Below are 14,314 nucleotides of genomic sequence, written 5' to 3'. Positions count from 1 at the left end.
ACATCTCCAGAATAACCAGCATAATCAGTGGGGCTTTCAGAGAGCCTTCCAGTGAGTCCTGTGCTTCCTGCTGAGCGATCTCTTCTAAGGGCTCAGAAAAAGGCCTGCCTCAAGCAAGGGCTGCTTCTGGCCTTTTGTATGAATTGTGTACGTGCAGTCTCCTTAAATAATCATGTTATTATCTTCTGGTGCTTTCCCTTTTTATTTTAACATGACTATATTTCCTGCCCTAACTGCAAAGGATTTCTGCCTCAGCAGGGAATTTGGTGTTCTAAAGCACAGTAGTTACAAATTACTTCTCTCCTCTACTGCATCCAGTGAAATAAACTGCACATATCACACACGATTTCCCCCTTGAAATGGAAATGAGCAAGAAGGCAGAATACAGAGAATAAAATAAGGCTTTGGGTTTGAAATGCTGTTTCTCAGGAAGAATGTGTGCAGAACACCCCAGCACCCCTCCTGCAGGAGCAGCTCTCCTACCTCCATGGGGCTGATGAAGTCGTTCATCCCGCTGTTGTAGACGTAGATCATGGCATCGTACAGCCGGTTTTCCCAGCACAGCAGAACCACCTGCAAGGCAGCAAAGCACAGGCAGCTACACAGCTGCTCCTAGCTCACAGTTTTCTCACTCCCCAGGCCCTGTCCTGGCACTTTCATCATCCAAGAGTACAACTTAAAGCAGAATGAGAATTTCCACTTTCAGAACCAGGTTCCCTGAAAACCCCAAACCTCCCAAAGGAGTCTTCAACTTATTGCTCACGCAGCAAGCATGGAATCTAACTGTCTAGAGTCTAACATCCATATGACGTTAAAGAATACATTTTAAAAATCCAGCTCTTCAAAAACCTTGCTTGCAGTAGTTTGGTTGGTTTAGTGAAGCATAACATCAGGTTTCCAAGCAGCTTCACCCTTGAAATGGAAAGCCATGCCATCAGAAGAGAGGACTGCTGAGCAGGAACACCTCCCTGCTCCACTAATTGTTGTGCAAAAGCAAGTACCCAAGCTGACAAACACAACTCCAGCTTTCTGTGCTCCTGCAGCCTTTGATGTCAGGTAAGGTACTCCGAATGGGAAAGAGTAACTGGGGATAATCTTGAGGGATTTTCCAACATGTTTGGCTGCTGATGCATTAACCTATGCCAGGACAAAAAGTGGGGGAACAAAACACAGCCACACTGTACAATTCCCAACTCCCTGAATTTGATCCCAGGGACACAGGGAAACCCACATGCCATGCTACACTTAGAAACACAAGATCTTGTAACTGCTGATTTATTCAGAGGAGCTCAATACAGTATGCAACACAACCACTCACCTGCTGGATGTCTAAACTGGTGATATCCATATGCACAATGCAGGCTTCCAAGTTTTCCAACCTGTTCTTGTCTTGGAAGTGAAGCAGCAAGTCTTTCATCACTTGAGCTGTGATTCCCATCAGCTTATCACTCAAGATATATGGCTCCAAGCACTCCAGAAAGATGCCTTTGGCTACAGAGTTCTCACTCATCTTGTCATATATCTGGTTAAATAACAGATCCCTAGGAGAATGGAGAAGTTTAGTTATCAAATAATTTTATGAAAATCTCCTTGCTTATCTACTTTCCAAGGGCTCCAAATTAAACTCAATTTTCTCTGTATTTCCCAGGCTCAGGAACTGAATGCCCTGTTCAGCTCCTGCACTGGGGCAAGTTACACAGCATAAACCAGCTAGGGGTGTTGCAGCAAAAAAAGTGCTATTGGAAGGGAAGTGATGAGAATGACAAAAATCTATGAAGGCAGGTTCTTGGTTCAAAGCAACTTTTCTTCCTGAACACATCAATGCAAATTTAAGAGATGGTTTTGTGTGAGCAGTGAGCTCCTGACTTCAGTACTGGTTTTTAGGCACTCCTCTGAACTGTGATGTGACATGTGCTATAGAATGATGTGATGCAATTCCTCTTCACCACGTGGTGTCACAGGAAGCAGCACTGGGGGCTACCTGGGGAGCTGGGGTCTGCCCTGGGGACAGGCCTGCAAGGCCAGACTTACATACGCTGCAGCAGGAGACAGTAATCCACGATGACAGGCACCACATCCTGGGAACAAACACAACAAAGCTGTAGGGAAAAATCCTGCCAAGCAGCACATCCTGCAAAGCACGAAATGCAGCCTGGCCAACACAGAGCAGAAACAATGAGGTATCTGACTCAGCTAGTAGCTGGCACAGTTACAGGTTTTCCATATGCTGATGCATATGGACAAAAGCTCTGCTGACATTCCTGCAGAGCACAGAGAGCACACGGGTTCTGCTCTGCCACCCACTATACCCGAGTCCTGACTTTGGGAGTGCATACAACAGGTGAGAGTTGAACTGAATCACAGCAATTTTTTTTTTCAAAAACAGACAGTAATGTTTGCAGCAAAACAAAGTTAATTAAAAAAGCCAAAGGATTTCTACAGTCCTCTGGAGCACCATACCTGGAAGTGCTGTTCCATAACCTGGATTTTTCCTTGGTCAGGACATTTCTTCAGAGTCCGATCGGTGTAATGGAGAAGGATTTCAACCATCTGAATTACAACAAATAAGAAAACTCACTCAAATCTTATACTGAGGCCTTGCTTAGTAGCACATTTCAGATTGGCTTGGGGCGTTGCAGCACTGTAAACCCTGCTGTCCCATTTTGGGTATGAAGTGCTGTGGGCAGGAAGGAGAAGAGGGAAGAGGCTGCCAAGAGACAGTGGTGTGACAATGGCACAGAAGTGCCCAGGGGGATACTGAAGGCCCACACTAACTTTGACCACAGAGCTGGGCAGCCAGCCCAACAGCCAGTTTTCAGGCTGGTGAACACATCCTCAAGCACTAGGCTCATCTGGGCCATGATTTTACCCAAAGCTTAAGTTAAAGTATATTACACAGCAAAGCATAGCTACCTGCAAACAAGAACAGAGCACAGCTAAATAATTATTGCAATAAGTATGTACCCCTCCCAGAAGCAAGTTTCTGTAAAAACTGAACTGGATCAGCTGAAGAGTCTATTCCATGTTCACATAAACACAGAACACAGTTTCCATCCTTGCAGTCAGCAAGTCACATACTGATGGACATGTGCCAAACAAAGGTCAGGGAAATCCAGAGTTACCTACACAAAAGGTTTCTCTTCACTGTGAGGGGACCAGAGATCTCCAGGCCTGGATGGAAATGTCTCCTTTTGGATTGCTAATGCTACAGATTTTATCCCCACCTCTACCCAAAAGGTATTTCCAATTTTTTTTCTAAAATTCTGCTCCCAATTTTAGCAAGAGAGGAATATGTACATGTTCTAGAGTTAGTTGGATTAACTCATGGAGGGCAGAAACTGTTCCTTTCAGGAACACAGTATCACCCCAGCACACATGAAAATCCAGTTGGGAAGAGCTCAAGGACTCACTCTGTCAGCAATGACTGCTTTCCTCTTGCTCGTGTCCCCAGTCAAGCCTAGAAAGAATGAGGAAATGAGGTGAAAACCAAAGCTTTTCTCATCTAAGCTACCAGCAGAAATAAAAAAACTCCACAGTTCAGATGCCAACATAACTACCCTTGAGATGTAGAGGTCAGGATATGTAAATACAGTTTTATGCTCTACTTTTAGCCCTCTCTTCTTCCAAAAGGTTTGTTCTCCTCACTTAAAGACTGTTCCAGCATAGGATGGCAAGAACAGTTCTGAGTGCTGTTTAATACTGAGAGAACAATTAATGGAGAGCTGTCAAAGACTGTACATGAGGGTAATTGCTGGAAGAGGTCTTGATGCAAATAAGCTGAATAAAGTGCACTAAAAGGGGAAAATATAAATGCCAACTCAAAAAGACATTTTTTCATTATTCAAAGCATTACAATCTGCTTTATTGTGCTATATCCATGCACTAAAACAAAACACATCTTCATATACCAGCAACTTCACAGCAGGATCCTGTCCTGGGAACTTGCATCTCACTGTCAAAGCCATCAGAAGTTATTTGGCTGTAAAATCAAAGTGTCCAGTACAAATCTGACCACACAAGTGGCAGTTTCTGGCATGATTAACACACTTCTCAAGCAATCTCCTTTGTAGGAAATGTGGTGCCAAATGCCAGCATGATTCTTTCAGCTCCTTGTACAGTCAGGGGAGAAACCTGGATGAAAGCATCTGCTTGGCAGAGCTGACAGAGAATCACACTGAAAGATACCTACAGGTCATGCACGGCCTTTAAGAATATTTTAGCAGGTTGGATATTCAACATCTGGATCTACCTCCTTCATGGCAAAGTGACAACAACATAGAGTCACACACAGATCAAACCTGACTTTCATTTGAGTTGCTAAATGGACTATAGTTAAAAAAATTAAGAAAAACAAACTATTCTGTATAAAGGCTGCTTCTGCCAAACTCAAAGCAACACATCCTATTTTCTCTTCTTCAATTCAATTCTGTTTTCTTTCCCTTAAAAAGTGATTCCTGTATGTGCAGATATTTAAAACCATCCCCAGAGGTTTCAGTTAGAAGCAAACAGGTCCAAACTTACCTACAACAGCCTTTGCTTTACCTTCATAAAAGGACCAAGCAAGAGCCAGAGCATCTGTGAGACGTTCTTGTTTCAGAAGGTGGTCAACTCTCTAAAATAACAAGGAATACTGGACCTCAGAGCTACAGCAAAGATTATTCCCTCCCCTTTAAGACCAGCATTTCCCAGTAGTGGGTCATGGTTCCTGACAGCAAGGCAACAAGACACCTCAGAAACTCTCACGACACTGCAGTAAAGGACAGGATCTCAAAGAGATTCTCTCAAACGGACATTTTCTGCTGGACTAAGAAATGTCAGGCCCCAGTACATCAAGTCCCTATAGGGGGGACATTTTAAGTCAGATGCTTGATGGATGAAGACCCCCAGCATTATTGACTGTCTGATAAACAAAGGATAAAAATTTTCTATTCCCCATCATAGCCTCATCACTTGGAGCACAACAGCTTGGAGTGAACAACTCTGCCATGCTTCCAGCAGTGTGTACTCATCCTACCTCCTACTTTCTCCTGAGCTCAGAGTCAGCAAGGACTGAAGCAGATCACAAATATTTTCTGCTTAAAGGAACTATTAACACCCAAGGTCAAACACCACTGGCCTTGGTATGATAGGTCAAAGAACTGTTTGAGAGAAGGGAGATTTCAGGTCTCAGCCCAGCATCCTGTCCTGCAGCAAGAACTAACTCTCAGCTTCACCCTAATCACCACACCCTCAAATCAAACTCTCAGTTAAGTCCCCTATGACAGAGGCACAACTGCAACACAGCAGAAACCATACAGCAATTTACAAAGGGGATGTCTCGGAGAACAAACTGTGTTTGACTTTGGAATTCCAGGAAAATCTGTACCTGAAATCATGGATCAGAACAAGACTCTTCATTACAGCTTACTAAAGCAAATTCAGTGGTGAATGGCAGGAGACAAACCCAGCAGAGAGAAGTCCTCTTGGTAACTAAAACCTCAACAGAGCTCAACTGTTCATATCCTATAAAAGGTCCTGATAAAATGCCACATGGAGGAGTTTATAACCATAGATGAGGACAACAGCCCTAAAGCAACCTAAGCAAGAGGAAAACTGGTGAAGGTCACTGCTTAAAGGAGAAATATGAGATTGCAAAGAAATGGCTACCAGATCTCCTTGGGAATCAGTCTAGAAGCTGATTCTTGAGTCAATGGAGCCTTCTACATATAGGCATAAGCTGAATTTACTACTAAAGTTTGCTGATGACCAATTGGGAGCACGTGAGGTGAGACAGAAGAACAGAAAGACAAGAGATATGCCCCTGAAGCTGGAAACAGAGGAATGATGCTACCCAACGGTACAAGCAACTTCCAGCAGAAATCAGTTTGGCTGCGAGGCACTAGTCAATCACCAGAGTGCCCAAGTCACTGACAACACATACCCAAAGGAAAAGAAAAATGAAATCCAAGGATGCATGAGAAATGACACGTCTAGCAGAGGCTGTGAAGAAGGGGTGACACTGTACATTGCACTTGTAAGACCTTACCCAGAGCCATATGTTTGCCCATGCCCAAGAAGCTGACTACACAGGACACACAGAGAACAGAGACTACAAATAAAGAAAGGAATGGGTAAGTAATCTCAAGAGAGGGCTGAAAGAGCTCTGCTTAGCCTTGCAAAACAAAGCCTGAGAGAAAACATGCACACACTGAATAAACATACTGCAAAGTGGTGATGCAGAAAGGAAAACAGCTGTTGGAGTCAAGTGAAAGCTACAACACAGGAACAGATCAGAATTGATCACTAAGAACTCTAGTGTGGGATTGATGGGGTTTCAGCTGTCAGAGAAATGATGTTCCAAAAAAAATCTTCAACCAACAAGGACCTAAAATCCTCTGGACTTTCTAGGTAGTCTTTTATGGATTTTATGATGCAGCTCCTGCAGTAGCTGGAGACAAACTTCAGTGAAGCAGGTTCTCTTTCACTCCTGGATGTTTGTGTGGCAGACACAAGCTTGCACACAGCTTGTGGAAGACTTCATCACACACTCAGGTAAGTCATGCACTGCACTAACAAAAGCTGACACACAGCAAGGCATGATGCCTTGTTTGGGAGAACAGGGTCTCCATTCAACCTGGGAATTTAGGCAAGCAAGAGTCCTGGTGGCCCCATGAATATCAGTGTATCCACAGCACTGGTTCTGTGTAGCAATCAGGAATCCTGAACACAGTGCCCAGAAAATGCTTCACAAATGCTCCCTCCCTCCTTTGAGCTAGAGTTAAGCAATTCAAGCCTAAGGTGTACAGTCTCCCTCTCAACATACCTCTCTCCAGCTTCTCAATGTCATGACATGAACAGACTAGGAAAGAAAAAAAAGAAATTGAAAGTTATTTACTGGCAGTTGCTCATGCAGCCCTGTAGTATCCCACAGAGCCACCACAGCACACCAGTACAAATGACTAAAAAAAGCAACTATCAAGCAGTACTAACTGGAGCCCAGTTTTAGCTGCTGTCTTATTTTCTTCTGCTTATTCCCTAGCACATTTATAACAGAGACACAGAAGCTTAGGGCAGAGGACATGTCAGTAAAGTAAGGCTAAGTATACTCCAGAGCAGAATGAATCAGGATGTTGTGAAACTATGACAATGTCTCGCTCAGCCCATGCCCTGGCTAAAACCAAATTACTGCACATTTCTTTCACCCACAACATAAGTGCAAAGAACCTTTTCCCAATACACATGTCCACAGAAGACAAACTGCCCTTTTCTAGAAGAGCTACCATCAACAGTGAATGCCCTGTGTTTTTATTGAAAAATTCCCCCCACTAACCTTAGTTCCAAGGTAGAAGACCTGACCACCACAGCTGCTGATGGACTGGTAACAAGCTTTCTCTCCAACCAGTGCCTACAGGGAGAAAAATCACATGCAAGTAAAACTCCATTTTTTGGTTTCTTGTTTTTTTTTTTTAAATTTCTCAAACAACAAATACATTTCCAAGATCCTTTGTAATACAGAAATCAAAATGAGGCTCGAGAAAGAACACCACACATCACTGGGCAGTAGGAAGTCAAAGAGCTCTGCTGTCACTCCCTCCTGCTTGTGAGCTCAGCTTCAAGTGCTGCTGAGCTCTGGCTACCCAAAGACATGATGAAGTAGGACTCTGACTCCACCCTCAAGTGCCAAAAAGGTTATGAGGGCCCTTTCCTTGCCACCTGCTTCTTCACATATCTTCCTCAAGAGCAAATGTGTAGGGCACAGAGATGGGAAGGCAACTGTTGAAGTGAGAGTTGCTACAACAGCAGTTCGACTGCCAGTAACCAGTGCTCCAGTCTGTGGTGCATTAAGTAAAAAATTCTCTTAAAGAATAAAGCACATCAGCTTTTACCCTAGACAGAATATTCCAAAGCTTGGTAAAGGAGGAGCAGTTCCTACTACCTTCAGTGCACCAAAGGAAACATGAGCTGTCTGTTAGTTGCCCACATCACCACCACATCTGACTTCTGAGATGCTCCCAAAAGGCTTTTCCCCTCCAGGCTTCCACTTAGGGCCTACATCAAACACAGCTGCAAACACAAACAGGCCACCAGTGCCTACCAAGGCCTCGCTGACATTGCCCCCTGTGGCCAGAGACTTGAAGTGGCTGCTGTTGTAGACCAGCTGAACCTCGGAGATCTCGATGGTCTCCAGCTCCTCCTGAGTCTGACGGTCTATGACGTGCAGCTTCTCCACACTGTCCAGCAGCACTGCTGTCCGTGAGTTGATCCACTGCAAAAGCACCAAATTCCACATCTCAGCAATGCATTCTCCATATGACTCTGGCCACATCCCTGAGTACCCCTCCTGGGAATTCTGGGACAGCCAGTAGCTTAGTTACTATACATGGCCACTTCACAACTGCACGTGTGCATAACCTCAAAGGCAGAGATAATGAGGGTCCTTCTGCAGAGCAATTACATGGAATCTTCACAGAAAACAGCTGTAGACAGATAGCAATCCACCAGAGCTCTTGTCCTCTTGGCACGCAGTTTATGCTCCAGCACACTTTCTATCCAGAGGAGTCAGAGCCAAGACAACTAAATCACTGCTCACAGGTGGTTCCCACACTGTGCTGGTTTTCCAGAGTCCCAAGTATAAGGACATTTTCAGTTAGTTATCGCCATATAAACACAGACAAGTGCAGAGAACTAAGGGCTACTGAGATACATTTACAAGAAAACCAGTGAAAAAAAAATTAACCATTCTGCAGTACTGAGACTTACAGTAAAGTTGATGAGATCATAGTGCAGATGAAGCTGCCTCTGCTTTGTGACATGTATTGCACCACTATCATCCCTCTTGACCTAAAAGAGAGATCAAAGAAGGCTGACTCAGACTCCACGACTTGCTTCAGTTCAGCTTCTCAGTTCCCACAGGGTGCCACAGTGATTGAGCTCACCCCAGACAAGCATCTCGGCAAGGAGAGTTTAAACACGCACCCTTTTCTTTCTCCCCAGTTTTACAAGGAGAGATGAGAGAGGAGAAAGAGGACTCAATCCAGACAACATGTCTAGGTGCTTAAAGAGAGCTTAAGGTCTAACATGACAGCAGAGTTGGAAAACAAACTTAGCACTCCAAAGCCAAAATGCCAGATTTTCAGAAGCCTAGATATTGGTCTCGTACTGAAAGCAGCATGAAATTGTCTCCAAACAATCATATCTGCATGTGTAACTGCTGCAGATCTAAACACAATGAGCACCATGCCTTCAAGTTACACACCAACAGGACTGAATGATCTTTTCTTAGCATTTTACACAATTTTTTTCCAGACTCATCTTTTAAAGTAAAGACTAAGATGGTGTCTGAAATTCACATGCTCTCCCAGAAAGCAATCCTCAGACATATTTCCAGTAGAAACACACTGCAAATCCATACTTCTGGAACAGGTAAATCTCATGCCTCCAGGAAAGGCACCACTGCAGCTGAAGAGCAGTGACCATCAGGCCAGTTTTCCCAAGCCAGTGGGAAGCTGCAGCTGTTCCCAGCATGCTCAGCTGTCACACTGTCACTGAAATAGAGGCTCGATCCCTGAATGTGTGGATAAGATGTGACCACCTGAAAGCAGCACAGAACAGCCCAGGCTCACCAGAAGGAAGTACACGACATCTCCTCGACAGAAGGCAAGCATGGGGTTCACCGAGTTCTGCACAGCCACAAAGTGCCACGCCAGCAGAGGGACACTCGAAGGGTCCATCTGTCACACAAAAAGCACAGCCAGAGGTTAAGGCACACCAGGCAGAGCCTCAGCTCCAGGACACGTGGCTCATCAGCTGCTTCTCACTTCTGCCTGTGCCTGGTACACACAGGTGCTGCAAAGCCAACTCCTGGCAGCAGTTTGTGCTCTTTGGTCCAGCCACACATTTGGGAGCCCTTGGTAAAATGGACACCAGACAGAACACCACTGGTGTCTGAGCTGCTCAGGGTAGATCCCATCCCACATGGATACACAGACTACAGCAAGCTGCAGCTTGATATCCCCCTTGTCTCCATTCTCCTAACATAACTCATCCCACATCTGCCCCCAGCTGCTTTTACATGAGGAATTAAGCCATTGACCAATGAAAGGGAATAATCAAGAGTTCAGAAGACTGTTTAATACTCAAATTCTTCTTGGCTCCTGTCCCTGTAATTAAGGGGTCTGTTGTATGGTTCTAATATAAAACAGTGGCCCCAGTCCAAGGTGATTGTAGCCATAATCAGGTTAACATTTCATCTGTGGAGCATACACACTGCAGCAGGAAAGGCAAGAAGCTGAGGGACTCCCTCCTGCTTATTTGAGAAAAACAGCATCTTCTCAGAGCTGGAAGCAGCCTTCTCACCTCCTCTCTGCCACAAGCTCCACACATTAGACCTGCAGATCATCACTGCAATTCCACAGTGCTGTGGAAGGCAGTGGTACCAAACACCTGCTCCTGATCTCATCTCCTTCCCACCAAGAAAACATTTGTAGCCATAACCCAAAAAGCACCCGTTTCACTTTATTACTCACACGGCCGTAGGGAAAGGTCATCCACACTTTCAGAGATGGCTTCAGGCCAATAACCAGGATCTTCAAGGAAGGCAAGAAGGCAAAATAAAATGTCTGAGTATACAGCAGAGAACTTCTCCTTTGTGATCTCTCACATCAAGCCTCCCAAAAGCTGCAAGTTACCTTAGTGAGGGAGGCCATGGCCAGCAGTGAATACTGGGTGATAGGATGGTCTCTCAAATCAACCTTTGCATGTAGTGGCTCAATACAGCAAACTTCCCCCTTGGAGCCACTGAAGAGACACCGAGACTCACACGTCCTCACTCCCATAACCCTCCTGCAAAGAGCAGAGATCAGCTTGGTGGCAGCCCAACAATCTCAGGAGTGATCCCTCATAAACACTCCTTCTAAAAAGTCCCTTGCACAGCTCCAGAGATCACTTCTGACATGAAACTGGAGGCAATCCCATACAGCTGCTCAGATACAGACAAGAATTCCTTAAGATCTTATCTGAGAATAAGGATTGGGAAATTCCTGAACTTTATTGGATTGACTGTCAATCCTTCCTCCTAGTCCTTCCTCCTCTTGAAGAGGCCAAGAGTAAAACGAGTAGCTACTGCAGGACAGGTCTCACTAATGAGCCAAGATACAATGAGAGGCAGCACTTTTATGACAGCTACCAAGAGCCCACAAGGAGTGTCACATTCTGGACAATACAGTGACACGGTAACAACTAAGGCTGCTCTTTAGCTATTGCACTGCCACACAGCATCTTCCTTCAGCTGAGAAATTACACTGCAGCCCTAAATTACACCCTCAACAGTCAGGCAGTAACTTTATTGGTTTCAAGCGGGTTTTTTTTCTCCCTAGGTTTTAGAAAAAATGACCCAGAAATGGTTTCTTGTACTTTCTCTGGGGAGAGTTATTGTCTTACTTAAATGACAGTTCAAACACGGAGCCTCCGCTGTCATTGCAGATTGCGAGTGTCGGATCATCTGTAAACTGAGCAGAAAACGAGATGAAAATGGCCCTAAGAAATAAACTACAACAAATGGATACAAAAATACATGCTATGCAGTACTAACAACACATACAGTACAAGCAGTGTACAGTACCTCAAACATACCAAGTTCAGACAATTACTGGGTTTTTATGATGTGCAAGAAAAGCAAGGTTTGTGTTCCACCTTCATTTCCCCAGCAAGCCCTGTTGCCAGATTTTGGTACCAAAGCCCCACTACTTTATACTGCAGCTCAGAACTGCAGCACACCAAAACCTGAGCTGTCTCTAGAAGGGCTCTCAGCCTCAAGCCCATGGGTTGGGGCCAGAGCTGGTGGATGGGCTGTAGTTACAGACAGACCCAAATCAGAAACATCCGGAACTTCTAAAGACACCAAGTAATTCAGACAAAGGATCACGGTCTCTGCTGGGACACTTCTGGAGGTGTTTATATACAGAATCTGTAAGCCCACAGACATCTGAGGCTGTGAATAACAAAGCCAGGCACAAACTCAGATATGATTTTCTGTGTATGACAATAACACTATGCTGAACAAGAAGCCATAGACAATTTCTCCTTCAACCCAAAGCATTCTCAACAAGCTATTTGAAAAACTGCTTACAGAAGCTACTTTCTACAGTTCAGATTCTTTTAAGTTGAAAGTTGGCAAGTCATGTATTCAGGTCAAAACAGTGCAAGTTTTAGAGAAATGTGTTCTAACAACTAATTCTTCATACATTTTGGCACTGGAGAGAGGAGTTACAACAGACAGCAACTGTTGTTTGTTACAGTACAACTCACAGCCAAAACTATTACGTCAGTATACTCAGTCTCATTTTAAAACAGAATTTCTGCTCATTTTTCTCATCTCTGGATACCACTGCCATAGGCAGCTACTCTCATCTAAAGTCTAAAAGTACTGCACGAGGAAAGTCACCACATCTGACTGAACAAAACTGGGATAAAAGTAGTACATTTAGGATTCATTACCTTGATGTGCAAAATGGCTGTTCCTGGAGGGTGGGCATCTGTTATTGACCGCAGCAGCTTCCCACTGGCCAGGTCCCACATGGTGATCTGCAAGCAGATTGTGCTCAGTACACATTCACTGCCAAGGGGTTCTCTCCATCACCTCATGCATTACACTACAGCAACAAATTCCTATACTGACGTTATCACCCTGGGTTAGTAGGGGTTTCACATCAAAGAAAAGTGACCTGAAATCTGTTCCTGCCCTGTCTCTCCAAGCAGTTCACTTGTCTGCTTTAGAGCTGACACCATGTGTTATCTCAACTCTGAATCATGTCCTTTTGGCCAGCTCTTCCCAACTGCCCGATTTCCCTCAGCTCACAGCTGTCTGCCTGATAAGAACATGAAAGAGTGTAAGATAACTTTGTTACCACCCAACAAGTCAAATGAATTTCTCTCTCAGAACCAGTGAACAGGTGAAAAATCCCTGCTAACACCCCTGAGCAAAACTCAAGCATCTCCATGGCTACCATGAACCTTGCTCCTCCTTTCCTCCTGAGCTTGCTCGGCATGACAAGGCAGGTAGGAGAATAACCTTGGCTTGTACTTAATATTAAAGTCAAGCAATTTCTCAGCTAAGCAGGAAGTCCCAAACTACATACTGCATAACTTCCTAGAAGAGCTAAGATTACAATCTGAATAAAACTTTTCTAAGGGAAACAATACTTTATGTGATCCTATAAATCATCTATCAATGCTTCTAGACCATATGTTTCAGAGCTGTTGTTCCAAAATGTTTTATCTGAGCATCATTTAAAACTGGCTGCTGTCCTGCATGGATTAAGTATTTCCACATGCCCTGCAGCAAGCTGTCATTTAGTCCTACCATAGGCACAGGGGTGTGTTTTATCTACTGTGAAGGAGAAAGCAAAGGGAAATTAATGCAAAAAGAAAAAGTAGCCTTCTTTGTACTCCTCTAAATGTTACCAAGGTTGACTACCTATTTTGGTTTAGTCTTGTTACTTTCGTTCAGGAATTGCTTTCTCTCCTTTGCTTCTGAGAAGGGCATAAAACTACAACAGACTCAACCCCTTTTCCCTTCAAAAGCTATGCTACTTATGTCATACAAGCACGGTATTAGCAAAAATTCATTTTGGTGTTACATATGAGTTTCAAGAATTTAAAGTCATCACAACAGTAAAAAACTGCTTTAATTACCATGCACAGACCTCAGAGAGCGACCTACAAAGACTAAAGTGCTTGTCCCAGTGAGCCACTGCACATTTCAGTTTAATAGGAATTATGTCACAATTAATTGAACCCTTTGCTATAGCCTGCATTACTCACTTCCTCCACAGAAACCTGATTCAGCAGGAATTGGCTGCCCCAAAAAGCTGTGGGCACATCACACTGTATGTGCTGCTTCTGAGCACTGAACCAGCCAACACACAGCTACAGACTGAGGGGGTTTGGCCTGGAGCTGTTGGCACCTCCAGGTACCTCTCAGGACAGAGCACTGGAGCAGCTCATCCTTTGGGAATTACCTGTCCTTTTGCAAAGCCACAGAGCAGCCTGGAGCAGTCATTGTTGATGCTGAGAGCAGAGATGGCCCCGTACTGGGCCCCAACCGCGGTGCTGCCCAGACACAGCCGGAGAGCCTGGTTCTGATCTGGAGCACAACAATTGGTAAAAAATAAAGGAAGAACAATGATTAAAATTAACATAATGGAATTATTTACATATACAATTCACCTGGGGTACATTAACAATTCACAGACTTACAGTTAAGTTCTTTTAATAAGGGGTTTACAAGATAAGAGCTCATGTTAGAAAAAAAAAAGAGTGGGACACTGTCTTGCAG

At 44.3% G+C, this 14,314-nt stretch overlaps 1 protein-coding gene across 4 annotated transcripts in view; it reads right to left on the bottom strand.

The window, feature by feature from the left end:
• VPS8 (VPS8 subunit of CORVET complex) overlaps positions 1-14,314 on the bottom strand; it is a 74,044-nt gene that overhangs the window by 41,866 nt on the left and 17,864 nt on the right. For 3 of the 4 annotated variants that reach the window (XM_039696945.1, XM_039696946.1, XM_039696948.1), the window contains 16 exons: positions 13,998-14,122; positions 12,475-12,561; positions 11,419-11,486; positions 10,668-10,821; positions 10,506-10,565; positions 9,603-9,710; positions 8,740-8,820; positions 8,075-8,245; positions 7,310-7,384; positions 6,803-6,838; positions 4,522-4,612; positions 3,411-3,457; positions 2,461-2,550; positions 2,032-2,078; positions 1,319-1,541; positions 484-573 (listed from right to left, as the gene is read on the bottom strand). In XM_039696945.1, coding sequence (XP_039552879.1) covers positions 484-573; positions 1,319-1,541; positions 2,032-2,078; positions 2,461-2,550; positions 3,411-3,457; positions 4,522-4,612; positions 6,803-6,838; positions 7,310-7,384; positions 8,075-8,245; positions 8,740-8,820; positions 9,603-9,710; positions 10,506-10,565; positions 10,668-10,821; positions 11,419-11,486; positions 12,475-12,561; positions 13,998-14,122 — 1,553 coding nt within the window. The remainder of the gene's footprint in view (positions 1-483; positions 574-1,318; positions 1,542-2,031; positions 2,079-2,460; positions 2,551-3,410; positions 3,458-4,521; positions 4,613-6,802; positions 6,839-7,309; positions 7,385-8,074; positions 8,246-8,739; positions 8,821-9,602; positions 9,711-10,505; positions 10,566-10,667; positions 10,822-11,418; positions 11,487-12,474; positions 12,562-13,997; positions 14,123-14,314) is intronic. The other variant, XM_039696947.1, reaches the window with a different exon arrangement.

The sequence above is a fragment of the Passer montanus genome, unplaced genomic scaffold (genome assembly GCF_014805655.1).
Source record: "Passer montanus isolate IOZ18808 unplaced genomic scaffold, ASM1480565v1 scaffold115, whole genome shotgun sequence".
In the NCBI taxonomy this organism is placed as follows: domain Eukaryota; kingdom Metazoa; phylum Chordata; class Aves; order Passeriformes; family Passeridae; genus Passer; species Passer montanus.
This window is presented reverse-complemented; position numbering and strand designations above follow the sequence as displayed.